At 53.4% G+C, this 20,183-nt stretch overlaps 1 protein-coding gene across 4 annotated transcripts; it reads right to left on the bottom strand.

Moving 5' to 3' along the window:
- Positions 1-221: 221 nt before the first annotated feature.
- On the bottom strand, positions 222-18,831 carry Arhgef40 (Rho guanine nucleotide exchange factor 40). 4 transcript variants are annotated; one of them, XR_005283025.1, is made up of 24 exons: positions 18,700-18,831; positions 16,181-16,378; positions 14,361-15,570; positions 14,080-14,244; positions 13,518-13,638; positions 12,855-12,951; positions 12,663-12,743; positions 12,441-12,557; positions 10,865-10,960; positions 10,658-10,773; positions 10,281-10,407; positions 8,550-8,672; positions 8,333-8,476; positions 7,343-7,953; positions 7,007-7,241; positions 6,625-6,711; positions 5,060-5,275; positions 3,984-4,154; positions 3,102-3,279; positions 2,004-2,108; positions 1,672-1,815; positions 1,087-1,217; positions 776-930; positions 222-660 (listed from the first exon to the last, which is right to left on the bottom strand). XR_005283025.1 is itself a non-coding variant. In XM_038310661.1 (24 exons), exons 1-23 carry the CDS (start codon positions 18,700-18,702, stop codon positions 779-781), a joined length of 4,518 nt encoding a protein of 1,505 aa, XP_038166589.1. In that variant the 5' UTR covers positions 18,703-18,831; the 3' UTR covers positions 222-660; positions 776-778. The 4 variants fall into 4 exon arrangements, 2 of the variants coding, with proteins under 2 accessions (XP_038166589.1, XP_038166588.1); XM_038310661.1 differs by having other exon boundaries at positions 776-820; XR_005283026.1 differs by lacking the exons at positions 16,181-16,378; positions 18,700-18,831 and adding an exon at positions 15,675-15,787.
- Between the last annotated feature and the right edge of the window lie 1,352 nt (positions 18,832-20,183).

Here is a 20,183-nt window from a genome sequence, read left to right on the forward strand (position 1 = left end):
TTCAAAGAGCTCATTGAATTTCTCAGAACCTCTGAGGGGGAGGCACGTCCTCCCACACTACCACACTATCAGTTTTGGGCCAGTAAAGGGCAGAACCGCTACTTTATGGCCTTGGTTTTATTTTCTGAGTCCTAGTTGGAGCTTCATAAAGGGAAGAACTCGAGTTAGTTCAAACACCTTAATCCAGAGGCCTGCTCTGGTCCTTGAGAGGCACAGTGAGAGCAAACACATTTAATATAACAATAGTATAATAACAGTAATTACATATATAAAGTCTGCAATGCCCACCCATCTCCTTCATTTCCCACGGTACCCCAGAATGGGGTTCCATTCGACCTGGCAGAGATGAATCTCCTGGGAGAGTCAGGGACAGGAAGAGAGGTGGCTGTCAGCAGAGCCTGTCCTGCTGTATGCGTAGCACAGGTGGGGGAATGAGAAGGTATGTTTCCCTGTCCCCGGGGGCAGAAAGCAAGCAAACAGGGCCACTTTGGCTCCAAGCAGGGGAGAGCTAGAGAGAGCAGCCAGCAACAGGGGAAGCTCTGGTCCTTGCTTCCCTCTGTCCAGGAAGCAGAGGGAGGGAAATGAGTCCTCCATTCTGTCCCATTGGTATCCCAGCCAAAACTGTGCTGATGAGGGGCGCAGCCAAGTTCTGGATCTTCTCTGGAAGCCAGGAGAGAAGAGGGAGATGGGTCGGGAGAGGCAAGAAGCTGACTCCCATGCACCGGAGGCCAGGAAGGAAGGCACGCTGGGTGTGGGAGAAGGGTGACTGACTTACCGCTCACAGAGGCGTGGTGGGGTCACTCAGGGCTCGCGAATGACTCTGAGGACACAGAAATGGCACTGGGTTTAGACATTTCTCTATTGCGTATGTCTCTCCCTGCTTCTTAAGGCTTTTTTTTTACCTCTGACCTTGATGCTTCTCAGCCAGGCCTGGGGAGAGGAGAAAGGCAGACTGGATAATAAATCCAATCTGTGGCATCAGCTGAGAGGAGCAATCTCTAGTTCCTCTACTCCCCAATGTCGGATGGTCAGAAAAGCCTACCCAGAAAGAGAGCACCTGCTCCCAACCTTACTGCAGGGACTTACCTGCCAGGAGAGCCCTAAGATCCCTCCACTGGCCAGAGAGGGAGTGCTGCTCCCAGGGTGCGGGGGCTGCAGGCTGGGGCCGGTTCTTGGTCCTGGGGACCCATCTCCAGAAGAGTCAAGTGTTTCTGAGGCTGGAGGGGAAGCTGGGGTAAGAGTAGGCATAAAACCCTTCCAGATTACCTTAAACAACCAAGCTCCTCCGGCAACAGGGAGCTGCCAGTCATCATAGCAATCCACTTGCAAGAGAACCCCCCTACCAAGAGGCAGGAAACTGTCAGCAGCATCATTAGAGCAACCAGGGAAGAAGCGACAGGAAACTAAGAATTGCCGTGGTGAACCGGGAGGGTACAACAGGAAGCTGAGGCAGTTTCCATAGAAACTCAAGGAGAGCTAGAGAGAAAGGTACAGAAGAAGTGCTTCTTAGCAAAAGGCTGCTGTAAGCATCTCCCTAGCAACCAGATGGAAGGCTCTTTTAGCAACGGGAAGCTGTATGTAGTTGTCATGGCAACTGGGCTACTTGGCTAGAAAAAGGAATTGCTTAGCAATAGGCAGAGGTTGGGGGCCACCCCTTGAGAGGCGCCTCACCCAGGGAAATCTGCTTGACGTCCAGATCCCAGGCCTCCTCCTCGACGCGGGCAGGCAGGGAGCAGGCTCCCGGCGAGAGGCCGGGAAGGGACGAGCCAGCATGCTCAAAGGATGATACCGCTACGGAGGCCCGGGTGCGGGCGGCTGCAGAGAGTGGGGTGGTGGGGTGCTGGTGTGGAAAAGTCCTCCTGGCTCCTGGAGGAGTCCCACATTCTGTGCAGAGTTCCCCACTCAGGACTCAGTATCCTTCCTAACATCTCCCCTTTGCTTTTACATCATTAGTCAAGGCCTGACTGGGCACACAGCCCCGCACCCTGCACCCTGGACCTCACCTCTTCCGGTGAGCAGGGCACTCAGTGTCCGTTCTCCGAGGGCTTTAATGTCCAGGAAAGGTTTATTCCCAATGCCCATGGAAACCATCTGCTGTACGCGGAGCTCTAGGGAACAGAGACCTTGTTTGCAACCTTCTCTCAGCGCTCCTGCCTCAGGGTTAGCACACTGCTGTTGACTCTCTTACCCTACCCTTCTCCCCTTCTCCCCTTTCTTGACCAGCACGGCATAGACCGTAAGGATGATCTTTGGCTTCTTCAGACACACATCTGTTCTTTGCTATATAGTTCATCCTGTCCATTCGGCCTCCTAGCCACCTGGTGTGTGTGTGTGCATTTGCACATCTGGTGTGGATGAGGCATAAACATTTGCTGGTTAGAGGGCACACTGGGTGTCAGTTGATCTTCATTTTCCACTGTGTTTATGGCTGACCTCTTGTTTTTGGTGTACATATGCCAGGATGGCTGTATGGCAAGCTTCTGGAGGAAATTCCTGTCAGTCTCCCATGTGCTCTGTAGCAGCGATGAGATCACAGATGTTCCTGTTACTTAATACATTTGCACTACTGCTGGCTTTTGTTTGGGTTCTGGGGATTCGAACACAGGTCTTCACACTTGCATGACAAGCACTTTTGCCTTACCCAGTGACTTTTCATGGAACACTCAGCTGCCCTTTATCGTAGACATTAAGAGCAAAACTCATGCTTTGCGCTTCTGTGTGACTTGTCAAGGGCTTCTATATGTGTCACCTACTCCACCCTCCCATCACGCTGCACTAAAGAGAGCACTTTGCCTTTTTCAGATTGATAGAATGATTCAGAAAATCACAACAACAACGAAACCCAAATCAACCAACCAACAACAAAGAAAAGCTATTGGTCTGGGTCACACAAGTGGCACCAATCCCCCTAAGCCCAGTCCTAAGCAGTTCTGAACCTCTTGTGGAGACATTTGCTCTTTTCCTCGGAATTTTTAGCTTTCTCTTTCCTTACGGATAATTCTGTCTCGGCCATAGCTCTTGAACCAGCTCTTGAGCTATCTCTGAAGGCATCCTATCATCTCCATACTCCAAGTTCAACCCATCTATGGTCTGCCCATTACCTTTGTTGTGGGCTGCCTGTCTCCACAGCAGCTGGGCAATAGAACTTGTCCACTTGAGTTTGGTCTCTGGAGAGGCAGCCTGCAAAGTGTACGCTTCTCGTGTGCGCCGTCGCCGAAACCATAGCTCAAAACAGAGCCCACTCTCCCCGATGTTTTCCGTCAGCCCCATGTCAGCAGTCTGAGGAAAGGCAGGAGAGACAGCCCTGACTTACAGAAGGAAAAGGGGGCTCACGGAGACACGAAGCAACTGTCTCAAGAGCTTACCAGGGTTTTAGTAAGGACACACCCCATGTGTATGCTATTCCATACACAGACCTTTGCCTCTGCCCTACCTCTGAAGAGCTGGAACTAATGCAGGACAGTTTGGAAACCGTTAGTATCATCCCACCTGCTCCAGGACTGTGGGCTGCTATGGATGCTTACATCTGGTTATTGCCCAAAGCAAGACCTGCCTCTTGAGTTCTATCTACTTCAGTGAAGTTAAGGGGTGTCTGTGTAACGTCCTTTCTCTTCACATACCAGGTACCACCTTTAAAAGACACGTGTGGTTTGTTTTGTTTTTTGTTTTTGTAGACAGGGTTTCTCTGTGTAGACCAGGCTGGCTTGGAACTCAGAGATCCACCTGTCTCTGCCTCCCGAGTGCTGGGATTAAAGGCCTGTGCCACCACCACCCAGCAGGCATATGTGTTCTAAATGAGAAGGTCTTTTTCCATTCTGTCTTGAAATGCCTCCGTAAGTCTTCTGACACCCTAAAATTGATGACTACAGACCAAAACCCATTTTAGGTGATGGAGATTCTGAACCTATTTGAGGGTAAACTTCCAGAATATCCTGAGTTCTTATGACAACCATGGCTCAGTATCCCTACTCCATGCTGTGTACCTTGAACGCCTGCTTATAGGTGAAGGTCTCAGATCCCCCCTCAGAGCCCTTGAACTTGCTGAACAAGAGCAGGTCCTCGAAGAGAAAGACGTGGCGGAGGCACTTTTTCCGGCCACAGAAGACGGTGAACGGGTCCCGATGCAGGAGCTGCCCCTGTTCCTTCAGATCTAGCTGGAGAAAGGAGAAGGGAAGGCTGATTAGGGGCCTGCGTGAGAAGTCCTGGCTGTTGGTCAGGGAGGGCTTCAGCCTAATCCTATCCCTGCTTCTCATGCATAATGCCTAGCAGCCGCCATTCCTCCGAGTCGGTGCCCAGCCTGCCATGGTGAAGTCTTTGCGTACTGAAGATGCAGAAAGAGAGCCAGCAAAGAACGTACATTTATCTAGACCAGTGGTTCTCAACCTTCCTAGTGCTGAGACACTTGAAAGCAGTTCTTCATAAGGTGGTGACCCCCAACCATAAAATTATTTTCGTTGCTACTTTATAGCCATAATTTTGCTACTGTTATGAATTGTAATGTAACTATCTGTGTTTTCTGATGTTCTTATTACGCAGCCCCCATTGAAAGGGTCATTTGACCTCTTGAAGGGTCGCAACCCATGGGTTGAGAACCACCGATCTAGAGGGAGTCTAGAGGGAGTACAGTTCTAGCCTGATCTGGAATCAGTGTGGGAAAGAGATCAGGTTGAGAAAGAAGCAGTAGGCTAGACAGGCAAGAAGACCCAGGAAAGGAATGGACAAGCACAGGGCTGAGCACAGGGCTGATGTAGAACAGAGGGTGTTGGACATAATTGAGGCAATGAAGGACAGACAGCCCAGGGCCTCAGGCTTAGGGTCTGCTTTTACGGTCACAGCCTACACTGTTTCCAGTGAGACAGGGTTTTTCTGTAGCTTTGGAGCCTGTCCTAGAACAGGCTCTTGTAGACCAGGCTGGCCTCGAACTCACAGAGATCTGCCTGCCTCCTCCTCCCGGGTGCTGGGATTAAAGGCGTGGGCCACCGCCACCTGGCTGCCTACACTGTTTCTAAGGCTACAGAGTTACAGTTTGAACAAGAGTCAGCGGATGCCAGGACATTACCTCACAGCCCCGAACAGCTTCCACCGCGAGCAGATCTCTGCCTCGGGCCTCTTGTTCCTGGAGCAACTGTACAGCAGTCCTGAGGGCCTGGCGCTCTGAGCTTAGCTCCGGCCCAGCTTCCCTCAGGAGCTCCTCCAGGAGCTGTCCGTACCGAGCCAGCTGCTCCAGGGGCTGTTGCAGGGCCCGGGGCAAGCAAGGACTGCTCTCCATAGAACCCTAGGGTAGAACCACAGCCAGGGATGAGAAGACCTGGGGCAGGGTCTGGGGCGGGGCCTGGGCGGGTTGGGGTCGAGGCTGGTGGGGCCCAAATCTGAGGACAAGGATGTGATAGGCTGGGTATAGGCTTTGAGGAACAATGGAAGACCTGGAGATATACTCTTAAAGGTAGAGCAAGGGGCCTACAAGATGGCTCAGTGGGTAAAAGTGTCTTCCACCAGGCCTGACAACCCAAGTTTCATCCCTGGGACCCACATGGCAGAAAGAGAGATTGACTCATGAAGTTTCTTCTCTGACCACACACACACACACACACACACACACACACGTGTGTGTGGACATGTACACATACCATTCAATAAAAATGTAAATTTTTTTCAAAATAAAGAGAAAAAAATACAGATGTCAAAGAGATGGCCCAGCTAAAGGCACTTGTCACCAAGCCTGGGAATCAAGCTCCATCCCTGGGACCCTGGTGGTAAAAGAGAGAACTAGCTCCTGTGAACTGTCCTACGACTTCCTCACACATGCTTGGCACACACGTGCATGCACCTCCCCACTCACAATGTAATTTTAAAAAGGAAAGGAAGCAGGCAGGGCCCCAGGAGATGCAGCAGTCCTGTGCTGAAGGGGAGCAAGCTCTTAGCCACTTACACTCACACCTTTCATGCGAATTCCTTTGATCCTCAAGCATTGGTGAGCCGGACAAAGTGCATACTGCATTTGGTTATCACACGCAGAAACAGGCTTAGGGGCGGAAGAGACAGCTCAACAGTCAGGAGCACTTACTGCTCCTGCAGAGGACCTGGGCTCAGTTCCCAGCACCCACATAGTGTCTCCTAAGTGTCTTTAACTCCAGTTTAAGGTGACCTGATATCCTCTTCCGGCCTCCTTGTGCACTGGGCACAGTGCAATACGTATATGTACCACATACATACCTGCAGGCAAACAGTCACACGCATACAATAAAAATAAATAAATCTGCCAGGCAGTGTTGGCACACGCCTTTAATCCCAGCACTTGGGAGGCAGAGGCAGGTGGATCTCAGTAAATTCAAGACCAACCTGGACTATTTAATGAGTTCGTGAAGGGTTGTGTTCTCTGGGAGTTCAAGGTGGGGTGAGTTTTTAGATCTTCCTGGTTCCTTCTCTTACAAAATTTTCTCATTCTACTTTGTGTGTGTGCCTTTGTGTGTGCGCACACACGAGAGCAGTCAGAACACGACTCATTTTCAGGAACCACTTCTCTCAATGAACCATGTTGTTTCTGGGCTGGAACTCAGCGGTCGCCTTGGAGGGAAGCATGCCTGCCTGCCATCTCATCGACCCAGTGTTCTTAGGAAGGTTTACCTTGGCCGAGGGGGTGAGTGCAGCCAGACCGCTCTCCAGTTTATGTCTGTGCTTCACGAACTGTGCATAGAGGTTGAACTGGTCCCCCTGTACCAGTAAGGAAGAGGTAGTAAGTGTCCCTGGTGAGGGACCTGTGGATGCTTTATTCTTCTCCCATCCCCACTGCCCGAGGAGGGATAAGCAGACAGACTCTGCTAGCCAGGAATCATAAAGGCCTCTTGAAGAGACAGTGAAGTTCATACAATACCCGAAGACAAGTAACACGGGGCCAAGTTGAGGGACCGCACAAGAGGGAGAGGGACGGGGGCGGAGAAGTGAGGGGGCCGTAGATAGGGCAGAACGCGGGAAGGGAGAAGATTTGGGAGTTTAGTGGGTTGCTCACGTGGCGAAGGAAGCAGGCCCCAATGCGCAGGGGATGGGTGCTGCAGCCCTGAAGCTCCTGTAGGAAGTGCGACCCGTGGAAGCTGCGAAGTCTCTCTCGGGCACTCAGGGCCGCCGCCCAGGTGCAGCGAAGCTCGGGAGTCAGCTCGGGCCCAGGCGGTGGCACCGGCTCGTTTAGAGCGGTGATGTACTCTTGCTCACAGGCGATCAGTTCCGACACTAGACGCTGCTGGGCACTGTAGGCACAACCAGAGTAGCGGAGGCGGCGTCACGGCGTCACTCTAGCATGGGAAAGAGTCGCTGTCCCCAGCAGTTCTCTCCCGGTCTGAACTCTCACCTGATGCTGCGTTTGCGCTCCATTCGAGGGGTGCCTACTCCCCAGGGCCCATCTGGTCCTCCAGCCCGACCCAACAGCACGTGTTCTCGGGGTGAACACGTCCTGTCCACCACTTCAGTACTGGTAACTTCCAGGCCTCGGATCAGCACAGCCCTCGGGGGTCTTCCGTCTACTTCGGGAGCTAGCTCAAGGCCTTCCTCCTCATGGTCCTCCCCACACGGGGTCAGAGAGCAATGTGACGGGGCTGCCCGTGGTCCAGGGCTGCTGGGAAGAAGCAGGGAGCTAAGGCTGGGTGAAGGGCTGTGGGCTCCATGCTGGGCCCCTATGCTGCTGGCGCTGTCTGCCCGTCGTCGTCTGTGGCCTCGAGGGCTGGCCTCTTCTCCCAGCTGCTGCTGAATCCTTCTTTCCAGCTCTTGGCAGCGTGCCCGGCATCGGCCCCATTCTCGAAGGACTGCTGGGCTGCCCAGGTCCAGGGCCAGGGCTCGCATCTCCTGGAAGGTGCCCGCACTGGGCTCCGGGGCCCGCCGCAGGGCTAGGGCTGCCAGCACAGCGTCACGCCCAGGTCCAGCTCCCGCCAGCCGAGCAGAACCCTCATCTACCCATTCGTGTGCCTACAAAAGCCAAACAGGTTGGAGGTGGAGGAAAAAGGTGAGGACACATGCCACGTCGAAACACATATCCCACCGCCAATGGCTCCCGTGGGGCCTGCCCTCCCTCTGCCCAGCATCGCAGCATAACCTTGGAGATGGATGGTACAGACACAGAGGAGCTCGTACTTACACACACAGCACGGAGTCAGGCTTGTACTAATTGCTCTCACACAGTGCCTCACCTAACTTTCACAGGACCTACCTCCGGTCATTCAGCCTGGGCAAGCTAAAAGCCAGAGCCAAGGAGATGGGCTTGTAAGGTACCACTCTTAGCCGCCGCCTGACCAACTTCTCCAGGCTGAAGAGAGAAAATCGGCTCAGGAGGGCGCTCTGCACCCACCTGTTGGAAGAAGCGCTGCAGTCGCAGCGCCCGATGGAGGCCACTCTCAACCTGCTCCAGCCGTTGTTCGAAGACATCCAGAACTTTCTGGGAGGCGATGTCTTCCTCCAGAGCCAAAGCTTCCCGGGCCTGGGCGAGGCGCTCCTGGAGAGAGGGGTCTGCGCTCAGACCTGGTTCTCTCCGGGTGACCCCCACCCCATCTCCTCTCTGTCCTTACCTGCACCTCAGTGCTGAAAGCCCGAAACCGCAGTTCTGTCTCTTGCAAGACTGAGAGCGAGTTACCTGGCATGGCAAAGCTGGCCAGCTGCTCTTCCCCTGGGCCGGAAAGCCACTGCAACACCTGAGAGGGAAGGGGAGGTGGTGAAGGGGCCAGGCTAAGACCCACTCGGCTGCCATCATCCCATTTGTCTCTCTGGTGCTGTGAGACTCCTACGGTGAATGACAACAGTTCTCACAGGGTTAAATGAGAAGCTGGATATGCCATCTTTGGGAAAGTGCTGTATGATCAGACCTGGGAGGAGACGTGGGTGATTGTGCCAGGGCCAGGCCAGGATGAGGAAACAGATAAAGACGGACACGCACCAGATAACAGGGCCAAGAGTAATTCTACATCTAATGTGTGGTGAGCAGGGACCTAGGCAGCAAGCCTGAAGGATGGCCCAGGAGATGCATGTGTTGTGTGTGCACGCTCGTGTGGATGTGTGTGCATGCATATGTATGTGTGTGCAAGTGTGCGTGTGTGTATGTCTGTGCGCTTGTGTGTGCGTGTGCATATGTATGTGCGTGTGTATTGTGTGTGTGAGTGTGTATGTCTGTGTGTGTATCCAGTTCAATTTTCCTACTGTAGAGAATCTCCTACTCTTTCTGAAATGCTTGACTAATTTTTTCCTTCGAAGAAAGCCTGGGGTGGAGCATCTGGAAAATAAGAAGTCTGAGAATGTTCCTCAAAGTCAGTGCCAGCAAGAGTTACTTTTGGAGTCCTCTGCTGACTTCAAGCCCCATCCTACCCACCTGTGTGCTGTCTGTACAGGATGGGCAACTCGGCAGCAACATCTATACCTAGCAGAGCTAGATTTCAAAGCTAATCACTTTAACACCCAAATTCTGTTTTCAAAGCAGGTTTTTAAATGGGCATGGATAACCCTGGATGGAACAACAGAAGCCAGCAGGCAGTCCCGGAACACAAAAACCCTGGCTCCCTTTAGCACTGACTTCGAGATGACCCTTCTAAATCTACATACAGATCCACGGGGTATATATTCACAGTACAGGAGCTAAGGAAAAACAACCAGATTTTAAGGCCCTCTTCCCTTCACAGTGCACAGATGGCAAACTCCCACAGAGCTTAAGTCCGGAAGAGAAGGACCAAGGTTCAGAGAAGCCAGTCTTATTCTTGAATCGTAAGAGGCCTGTGGTTCCTCTCGGCGGCTGACAATGTGGGAGGAGACAGGGCCTTTTTGCCTCCATTTTGGAGGATGGTAATGCATACAGAGTCAAGGAAAATGTGGAACCAAAGAGCTCAGCTATTAACTACCAGGCTCGGTTAGACTGGCATCCCAGCAAGGTGATGAAGGCAAGAACACCAGCTACACAGTGACTTCCACATCAGATCTCGTCTCAGAAAACTCCCAAACCAAAAAAAAAAAAAAAAAAAAAAGTATTATCTTTACCCTAAGGGGGTTTCACGGAGTCAACCAGCCGATTCCAGAGTTCCCTTTGGGCAGTGAACACTTCCCTCAACATCTAATGATCCTGACCAAAGACAGGCAGAGGTTGACCTTCTAGCTTCTTTCTGCTGGTGCAGAGATGCTTCTGCCCTCATGCTGAGTCTCACACTTCTATGACTGACACCTACCTCCCCACCCCCCACCCCCGTGCTTAGTATCAGCAGAGATGCAGTTAAGCAGGGGCCAGGCTCCCAGCCTAAGGGTTTGGGGAATCTCCTCACCTGCTGGAGTTGGTGCAAGCGCTGGCGTTGTTCCTGCTTCTGCACGCGTAGGTTGGAGAGACGCACAAGTTGGTGGATGGCCTCATCTACCTCCTGGTATAACACAGCTGGGCCTGGACCCTCTAGCCTGGGGAAAGAGAGGTGATACTGAGTCTCTGCCCTTGTCAAGCTCTCCAGCTCTGCCTTTGTATCGCAGGGACCCAAACACCACAGGTGTCATGACAGCGGGAATGAGGCTGTGAGGGTTATAAGTGTAAAGGCACAGTATCTTACAGGTAAATGCAGAGTAGGAATTATCTGTCACTTAAGGTTAGGTCACCTCTCTGCGACCTGCCTCCCCGTGCCCCCATTTGCCTCGGCAGACCCGTCTCTCATACTTGCTGCTGTGGGTGGAGCGCATCCGCATCAGGACGGCTCCTCCAGTCCGTTGTAGTGCCGCCAGCCGAGGATCTGCCAGCACCTTTCTCAGGGGCTCAGGCGTTTCCACCGCCTCCTTGGGACAAGGAGATACCCAGAGTTCCACTAACGTGCCCACCCCAGTCCCACCCCTTCCACACCTGGCATTATTCCACCTCGGTCCACACCTCTTCCTTTGCTTCCGCTGCTCCCTCTAGCTCTTCGATGGCCTGCCGCACAGAGGCCAACACACCCTGGCACAAGCTGCATAGCCTTGCCACCTCCTGCAATCCACACACAGAGATAGAGGTAAGGGCCGGGTTCAGGATAAGAAATACACTGGGCATGGCGGGTCTTTCTGTAGTCCCAGCACTCGGGAGGCAGAGATGGGAGGATCTCTGAGGCCAGCTGGCCTGCATACTCAATCCCAGGACAGCCAGTGTTATAAAGAGAGACCCTGTCTCAAAAACAAAGAAAGGAAAATAAATAAATGTAGAGACAAACTAACAAATAAATAAAATAAAAACCCACAAGATGGAAATGGAGTCCTGGTGACCTTTGTGGAAATAATGCTAGGTTTAGCTTCTGACTTTGTTGCTTCCCAGATATACAATATTGGGCAAGCCCACAATTAATTCATTGTTTTCAATAGTAAAGTCAGCATAAATATAGATTTTGTAAAATCTAAGGAAGTGATATCAGCCTGGCACTGGCATGGTTGCAGCACGCGGGACAGCTTGGTATGTGAGTTTCCTTTGCCATCCTGCCTCTGGTCTTCACTCTGCCAAGCCCCGCCTCTAGCCCTCCATATCTGCTGTTGCTAAGAACTGTGTGTAGTCAACTGTGATCACACTGATTCCTCTATTCTTAAGCACTTTCTACACTTAGGTTCATAGAAGCGTGAAGGTAAGCGACAGAGGCTATCTAGAGACCACGCCGAGGGTGAAGATCCTGCACCTCGTGGATACTGGTGTAGAGAGAAGGCACAGAAAGGCACCATCTCCAGAAGTGACGTAAAGTAACATGGAACCAACTTCCCAACTCCCAGCACTTTCTAGACACCAACAAAGCTATCACAAATACTTCCCTGTGTGTTTTATGGTATTTTAAAAGCCCCTACTAGAAAGCATCCATTAATGTTAATAATCTGACAAACTTGGGGGACAGGGAGCTGGAAAGATCGCTCAGTGGTATTTTTCTTCCAGAGGACCCAGGTTTGATTCCCAGCACTCACATGTGGTTCTGATGGCTCCAGCCTCTAGGGACACCCACACGCATGGCATTTACTCACATAGACACAGAGACATGTGTACATGCTTAAAAATGAAACCAATCTTATAAAATTAAAAGAATATTACAAATGTGGTTGGTAACTGGAAAGATGGTTCACAGGTTGAAAGCACTTGTTGCTCTTGCAGAGAACTGGTATTCAGTACACAGACCCACAGGGTGGCTCACAACCTTCTGAAACTCTAGTCCCAGGGGATCAGATGCCTCTTCTGGCTTTCTGGACACCAGGCACATGTGTGCATGAAAATACATGTATGTGGAGCACATACATATATGCAGGCAAAATATTCATACACGTAAGATAAAAATAAAAAAAAAGAATTTAGCGAACCCTTCCCATCTTCACAGTGGCCAACAGCATCTGATCAAGGTTCAGGAGTCGGAACTACTTTCTGAACTGAACAGAACTGCATCTCTCCCAGCCCCATGGTTCCGCCGACATTTCCAGCTCCCAGATTTCTAGATGCTGTTTACCTGATGTATTTCCACCCAGTGGTTGGGGGAGAGGTCCCTGTGACCTCCCAAGTCCCATGGGAGCTCCTCTGGCTTGGCCACTCTTTTCAGGTCCTTTTCGGACAATGGCTCAGCTCCCTGTAGACACGAAAAGCAGGATGGTTTTGTGCAGGCCCCTTGGGATTCAGTGAGCTTCCCCTCCCCTTTCCCTCGCTGATGGGGGACTAGTGGGTGAGAACCTACCTGAAATCCACAGAGTTCAGGTGGAGGGTCGTCATGAGTGAGAATCACCAGCCGCTGAATGAGCGGAGGGCTGCCTGAGTCCTAAGTGCAAAGAAGAATAGCCCTAAACTTAGACAGTTGGATGGCCTGGCATGGCTTCCACTGGAGAAAAGCGAGGACCTCGAGACATGCCTGTCTCGGATTGTTAATTACCTGAAGCTGACTCAAGGCAGGAATAAGTGCTGGAGGCAGTGGGGGCGCCTTGCGAAGGTCAAGCAGGGTGGTTAGCCCCAGTAACTGGAGATCAGGCCTGTGGAGGCAAGGAGAGCCAAAGAAGATGTGTGTGTGTGTGTGTGTGTGTGCGTGAGTGCGTGCGTGTGTGTGTGGAGACACAAACAGAGAACAGAAGAAAGCGCATGTCATCTGGCTTGGTGCTAACAGCCTTCAGAAGTTAGCGCTACTATATTTGGGAAGCAATGAGCGAACGGCCCAGGTCTGGGACAAGTGCCCAGCAGGCGACCTAACAATCACGTGCCTACACTGACATGGCTGCTGGGTGGGAGGACTAGAACTCGGTGTGCTATGATGGATACATCCAAGGCCTTGGCGTTTATCTGAGGAACTCAGCGTCTCAAAGTATTTGCTGTCTGAATGAGTCTGCGCACTGATAATCTGGGCTCTATCGCAGAGGCGAGAGAGCCAGCAGTGTTGATTTTGAAAGCCACGAAGCCATCCTGGAAGTCAGAATTGGTCAAGGTGGACGGCCTGGAAACTGAGGACTGAAGTCACAGGCAGTGCCTTGAGAAAGAAAGCAGCTCCCCCGACTGCCACTGCGACTGTGCAAACGCCCAGGGTGCTGAAGCTGGCCGCGTGTACCTCAGCAACGAGTGCAGGTAACGAAGGGCGCTGCTCAATGTCTCTTGGGATGGTGAGGGCTCCTCAGGCAGGCACGGAGGCGTGATCGTCAGCAAAGCTCTCCCAGTCTGATCGACCCCTCCTGAAGACAGAAAACGGCCAGGCTATCCTGGCTGGGAGCAATCTTTGACTACCTCCCCACCACCTTCCCTCCTTCCTATCCACCCTGTGTGTGTGTTTGACATGTCCTTGTTTGTGTGTGCATACACATGTACATGTGTGTGGAGGCCAGAGGTCAATGTAGGCTCTGTCGCGATCATTTACCACCTTATTTTTTTTTAAAGACAGGGTCTCTCACTGAACCTGGATTATCTCTGGTTCAGCTAGACTGCCTGGCCAATGAACACCAGAAAGTCTCACTCTTCCCTTTTCTTTCCAGCGCTGGGTTACAGATCAGTGCCGTGCCCAGCTCTCCTGTGGGTACTGGGGATCTGAACTCAGCCCTCCTGCTTGCAAAACGGGCACTTTACCAGCTGAGCCATCTCCCCAGCCCCTTTCCTCTTATTCATAGATGCCCACTGACCAGTCAGAACGAAGAATCCAGATGCAATCAAGTCCCAAGCTACAGGTGGGTCATCCAAGATGGAAACTGGGGGTGTTTCTTCTGGGATGCTGTCTTTTACATCCTGCAAAGTCTCCAGAGGCTGTTTTGGGGGGTCAGATAGGATGAACCCTGGACCTGTGGATCCTGTGCAGACAGAGGCAGAGTTACACTATTCTGTTCCCAGCCAAACCACAGCTTCTCCAGTCCCCTTCCCCGGGCCCAGCCTGCCCTGGACCTTGTCCCTGGGCCTGTCATCTCACCTGCCGTACACACAGGGATCGACTCCTCTTGTTCACTCTCTCTGATCCCCTCTTCTGGAGGCCCACCGTCTTCTGGGGGTGCAGGCTCTTTTCCATCTGCTGGCTTGAGTTCCTCTTTTGGTTCAGACTCTGGCTTCCCAGAATCCTCTTTCTCCTTAAGCAGGCTGCATTTGGCAGGTTCCTGTTCACTGGGTGAGGCCAGGCCAACAAGGGCTTCCTGCTGCCTAGTCTCTTTCTTGTCCCTGGCGCTGAGTGGGTTACCGTCCCCTTTCATGGCAGCTCTGCCTGCAGCCCGCTTCTTTCTTCTGTTTCCTTTGCCTGTTCTTCGAGGGGTACCAGGTGGTCCCCCAGCCTCCCCTGCTAGGAGGCAGGATTCAGAGGCCTCCCCCAGAGCCTCTGCTGGGGGCTCAGATGCCTCCAGGGATGTTGCATCTGGGTCTGCCTCAGCTCCTGGGGGTGAGTCAGAAGAGGTCCCAGTGCTGCTCCCCTCACCAGGTGGGCGTGCTCCATCCTGGTCCCGAGCCCCTAAGCCTTTCTGGTGCATCCATGCCCTGTGTCTCCGGTGCCGGCCCTTCCCTCCAGTACTCTTACGGGTGGGCACTGTGCGGGTTCTGGAGAGGCCTGAGGCCTCAGCATCTACGGGGCTTCCCCTCGTATGAGGCAGTGTTACTTCCAACAGTTCTACATATTCTCCCTCTGGACCTTCGGCAGGAGCATTGTGTCCATCCCCGGGACTCCGGGTACCCAGCACCTCCTCAGGGAGTGGAGAGCTAGGAAGCCCCGGAGGTCCAGAGGGCGGTTCCAGAGGCGGTGTAATAGGCTGATGTCCGACCATGAGGCCCTCTTTGTGCACAAATCTTGGGCAGATGAGTTCAGCCCAGGGCAGCCTTTGAATTCCAGAGGGTGCAGACAGGAGGCAGGTGCTGAGGCGCCCCGTTGGTCGGTCCTTGTTAACGCCTTGCAGCCACTCGGGGGTGAAGAGGTAGGCACAGGCTTCATTGGGCACTGGCAGCTCCTGGACCCGTCCACCTCCTGGGGCCAGACATTTCAGTGCCAAACGGGGAGCTTGGGCTGCTGAGGGCACTACCTGCAGGTAGAAGTCGCCAGGGCGCAGCAGCTGCCAGGGAAGCGCTGCTAGCTGCACCACTATCTGCTCATGCAAGCAGAGTGGCCAGCCCTCGTGGAAGAAGAGGAATCCACTATACTGAGCCTGGAAAGAGAGAAGTGGGAGGCTACACTCAAGGCTGAAGAAAGCAGCAAGCAGGGGGAGGGGCATTGTGAGGATGAGTCTACACTAGGCAGAAATGGCCTTACATCTGGTGGATTCAAACCCCTAGGGGACAGGAAAGGAGACCACGTGGCAGAGGAAAGAACCAAAGTCGTTGATCCTTTGGTGGAAGGAAGCTTTCTTAGAAAGCTAGCAGCATATGTGGGAAGGTAAGGACCCAGTCAGTACAGCGTCACCAGATGCCACTGTCTTGGAGGAATCAAAGACTGTTGGTGTTTCTATTTGCAGAAGTGAAGACTTTTCTGAATCACGTCTGAGTCTGAGGGAGTATCCTAAGACATTCACAAGGAGGTAATGTTTGAAACTTGTTCTGAAAAAGTCAGGGTCTTTTTGGGGGGAAGTTGATGTTTGTTAAGAGTCTATAGTTAAGGAAAATAAATATACCTGTATATGTGTTAGTGTTTGAGTGGTCACAATCAGTGGGAGGTCAGCAAATGAGACCTAAGGGTTCCTGTGGAAAACAGGATTGGGAAGACTGTGTCTCTAAGTGGGTGGAAATTAGCCTGACAGAAAAGGGTTAACAGCCACTCACACAGGCTTCCTGCTGGACCTTGGCAAGCAGGTGTTTAGCAGGTACCAGGAAGTCCAGCGTGTACCTCAGCGCATCCTCCTGGTAAGTCCTCTCCACCACCTGGAACACTTGGCCCAGCAGGGTCGGGGCTGTGGCTTCAAAGGGTGGGTACAAGGCAGCCAGTGTGTTTTGCACACAATCCTCTACTGGCTCAGGCTCCTGGGAGAGACAAGACCAAGCTATAGAGATAACTAGATCTTACACTAGCATGGCTCTTGGGGAGTTCGCTGGCCCTAGATCATATGAGCATAGCGAGTAATCAGAAAATGCTGGCTGAATGAACCAAAGGATAGGAATGTGTTTGGCTAGTCAGTACCTCCAGGCTTACCCTGGCTTCACATTTAAGCTCTGAGACCTTGGCTTTAGAGATGCAGGCAGAATTTGTTATGAATGACTCTGATCACTATTGTTCTAGGTACTTGTAAATTGGGGTGACTGCATGGATTCACCTGCACAGGTTGGGCCACTTGACCTCGTTGATGGTCAAGAATTCTGGTAGATGGGGAAGGGTTTCTACATAGCCATCTGGCCAACAGATTACCCCAGAACTCATCATCCGGATACCTTTATCATAAGTGGAGGTGTGCCCACCCACAAACCATGGCATCCTGAGATGGCTGACTGATAGAAGGGAAGAAAGAAGACAAGAATAACTGTGGCTGTCTCAGTTCTTTGTGGCATTCCTTTCTTCCATTCCCAGAGCCTGTCGGATTGGCTGTCATGAACTGGCTGGGGCCATGTGAAAGAAGATAGAGACAAACGGAACTCTTGCAGAGAGAGGAGGAAGTCTTGATGCTATGCAATCCCGTTGAATTTTACCTGGACCTCAAAGACTAAAAATTTTATCTAGTCTCAAAGACTAAGCCATGTCCCATTCTGATCTACTTCCTTAAGTGAATCATTGGGGTAACTTTCTTCAGCTCATTCCCTAAACAAAATCCATCGGGTCTGTTTCTTTGTAAATCTTTCAAGATGGCCTTTTAGTTTCTTTTATCAAACGTCTTTGTTGTAAACGAAGAAAGGGGCACTCTGCAGTATTTACCGAGCTCTCAACCCATAGCAAACAGTTCTGGTTTCGCCCCAGGACAAAAATTGCTTATTTTACTCCAAAATCTCTCCAGCCAGAGTTGCTTAATCCCGGCTGTTTGAGAAGATTAGGGTATTCAGTCACCCCAGAGACCAGCATTCTGTGTTATCAGCGCGCAGACTCGGCCCCAAGGTGTGGGCGAGCAGACAGACCCTCAGTGTTGCCTGGACTGTGTACGTGGGTGGGGGGAAAGGGTAGGGGTGAGGCTGAGTGGGCCTGGACTCTGAAGTTAGGATCCGGGGCTCTACAGCTTGAGCAGCGAAGCAGCTGCAACCCATTAGGGGCGGTGAGCTCATGGCTGAACAAGAGTCGCAGCCACAGGAAACGGCCTCAGCAGGAGGGGAGGAGGGGTCTGGAGCTGGCGGAGGTGGGCAGGAGCCCAAGACACCAGGCCTCTGGTCGGCGAGGACCAGAAAGACAGGCGAGACTGAGTCAGCTCTCACTGGCCTAGTTCCTGTCTAGCTCCAACCCCCTGAGCAGAGGGTGATGCCTCCCGGGCTTTCTCCGTAGGCATCGCCCCGGGCAGGACCTCTCCCCCTTCTCCACTCTGCAGTGAGCGCGCTAGGCTGCACCGTCTGGGCAATGGGCGCCCTCGCTAGCAGAGCCCACTCCTTCCGTAGTTCTTCAGGGTATTTCTGGCCGGAAAGTTCGATCCCGTTGACACGGGATTCTGGTACCCTGAGCCTCTGCCTCGTGCACAGGATTCCATCCAGCTCCCTCCTTGCAGCGGGAGGGCTCTGAGGCAGGCTCCTGTTCCCTGCAGCGGCGTGAGCCTTGGGGAACTTTGTCCCAAAACTCTGGTTTTGGCTCTGGAAACGTCACGCCCACTGGTACTGCGGAACACCCCCTACCCACCCTTAAACTGCCCCCTTTCTGTGAGGGAATTTCCCTTTGGACATGCCCTTTGGCCCTGGCCCAGCCACAGCTGTGACGAGTCCCTCAGGGCCGGATGGGTGGGCCCACCTCACCGGCTTGGGGACAGGGATGGAAAATGGTGGTTCCAGGCAGGTCAGTTCTCATGACCCGAGGCAGTGCCCTTTCCAGGGCTGCCGCCATACCAACTCGCAGAGGGTCTCTAGGAGTGAAAAACTGGGAGGGGGAGGGAAGCCCCAGGAGCAGAAGACTGGGTAGGACAGAGAAGGCTGGGGGTGGGCTTGTGCAAAAATCACGGAAAGATGGGGAGGCTGCAGAGAAGAAAGAAAGGGTCACGGCAGTACTCAGTGGGGACTGGGCAGGCAGCAGCCGGCAGATAGAAGAAAAGAAGGGGGATGGGAGGGTGGAGAGTCTTCGGGGCGCCCAGCAGCGCTAGGCGGGCACAGGAGGCACAGGGCTGGGGCCCCGAAGCGGGCTGCGCGAAGGCCGAAGGGACACGGGGATGCGACGCGGGACTCACCATGGCTCGGCGTCCGGAGGCGTCCGATTCTCCGGCGGGTGGGTCGGCGGGGCGCGTTGGCCACCGCCTCCCTGCCGGCGCTCGGTCTCGCCGGGTCTGGCTGCAGGACAGCTCGCACGGCGGCCGCGGCTCCGTCCTCTCGCTCGCTCGCTCGGGCGCCCAGGCCGCGGGGCCCCGCCAGGGAGGGCCGAGACGGCCGCCTGCACCGCTCCGCCCAGCCCGGGACCCCAGCCGAGATGCCCCCTCCGTCGCAAGCCTCGCCTCCGCTCCCCTCTCCGTCCGCTGCCAGCCCGCCCCGCCCCGCCCCCTCCGAGAACCGCCCAGCCGAGAACGCCCGGGTTTCCCGCGTCTTCTCGCTCTGCGGGATCCGTTCAGCCTTAGCTCTGGACGCCGCAGAGATCTCTGGTCTAGGACAGAGGTTGTCGAGCGGCCAGAAGCCTTCTTCCATTCTGAGAGTCATGACGCTTCTCCCTCCGGTCCGTGGCCAGGCTTGGCAAGGTCCTGGGGCCCAGATCGACCCACACGCTCTAGTACCCCGTAGGTAGAGCTGAGGGCAGAGAAAGTAGGGGATCCCCCAAGCCTTGGGCGTTTGCCCGCCCTTCTTCCCCTTTCACCTTCTTGGGTCTTCTTGAGTCCAGACAACTACAATGGGCTTCTGTGTGCTGCCTGGGGAGGGCGGGGGATGGGGGAGAATTATGGAGAAGTAAAGACTTGGCATGGGGGTGGGTGTCGTGCTCCTGGATCAGGATCCTTCTGTAGGGTCTGGGGGCGTTTTCAGAGTTGCTCCTCTCTGCCTTTTTCTGAACCTCATACCCCTGTATGAGGATGAAGGAGGGGAGGCAGCAGCTCCTGGCCTGGATCCGACGCTTTGGTACTTTTTGGTACTAGATCTGGCTTGTTGCAGGGCGATAGTGGCCCGTCACCGCTAGGGTTCTCGGCAGTGACTGTTATCTTACTCTGCAGACAAAAGGAGCTAGATTCCTTTCAAAAGTTCTAGGCTCACCCCTTATGTCCCACCGACAAACAGAGGACGGGTGGGTTCTCCCAGAAGGGTTTGGGCGACCTCAGCACAGCAAGGGGTTACCCTGCATGCCTCTGAGTCACAGCGGACTCGCCCAAAAGGTGGACCTTTGCGAAACGATCTGAAAGATTCCCAGTTCCCAGAGAGGGTGTGAAGGCGCTGTCACTGCAGGTTGAGGGTGAAGTTTGTGTAAAAGATGTGTAGCAGTGGTTACAGTCCGATGAGGTTGCAACGGAGCCCGGGCAACAGCACCGAGGAGAGGGAAGGACCTCGGTGACAAATGACACTTCTCCCCTCAGGAGAAAGTACCTTTTCCCCTCTGGGTCTGGGAAAGAAAGAAACTTAAGGAAAGAGCCATCTGGTTCATAGGATTCAAACAGAACCTCGGGAAGGGGAACCCTGTGACCATAGGCTAGACCCGCGTAGATGGAACTTGTTCTAACCTTCCGTCAAGCCAGTTTCC

The sequence above is a fragment of the Arvicola amphibius genome, chromosome 13, assembly GCF_903992535.2.
Source record: "Arvicola amphibius chromosome 13, mArvAmp1.2, whole genome shotgun sequence".
NCBI lineage: Eukaryota > Metazoa > Chordata > Mammalia > Rodentia > Cricetidae > Arvicola > Arvicola amphibius.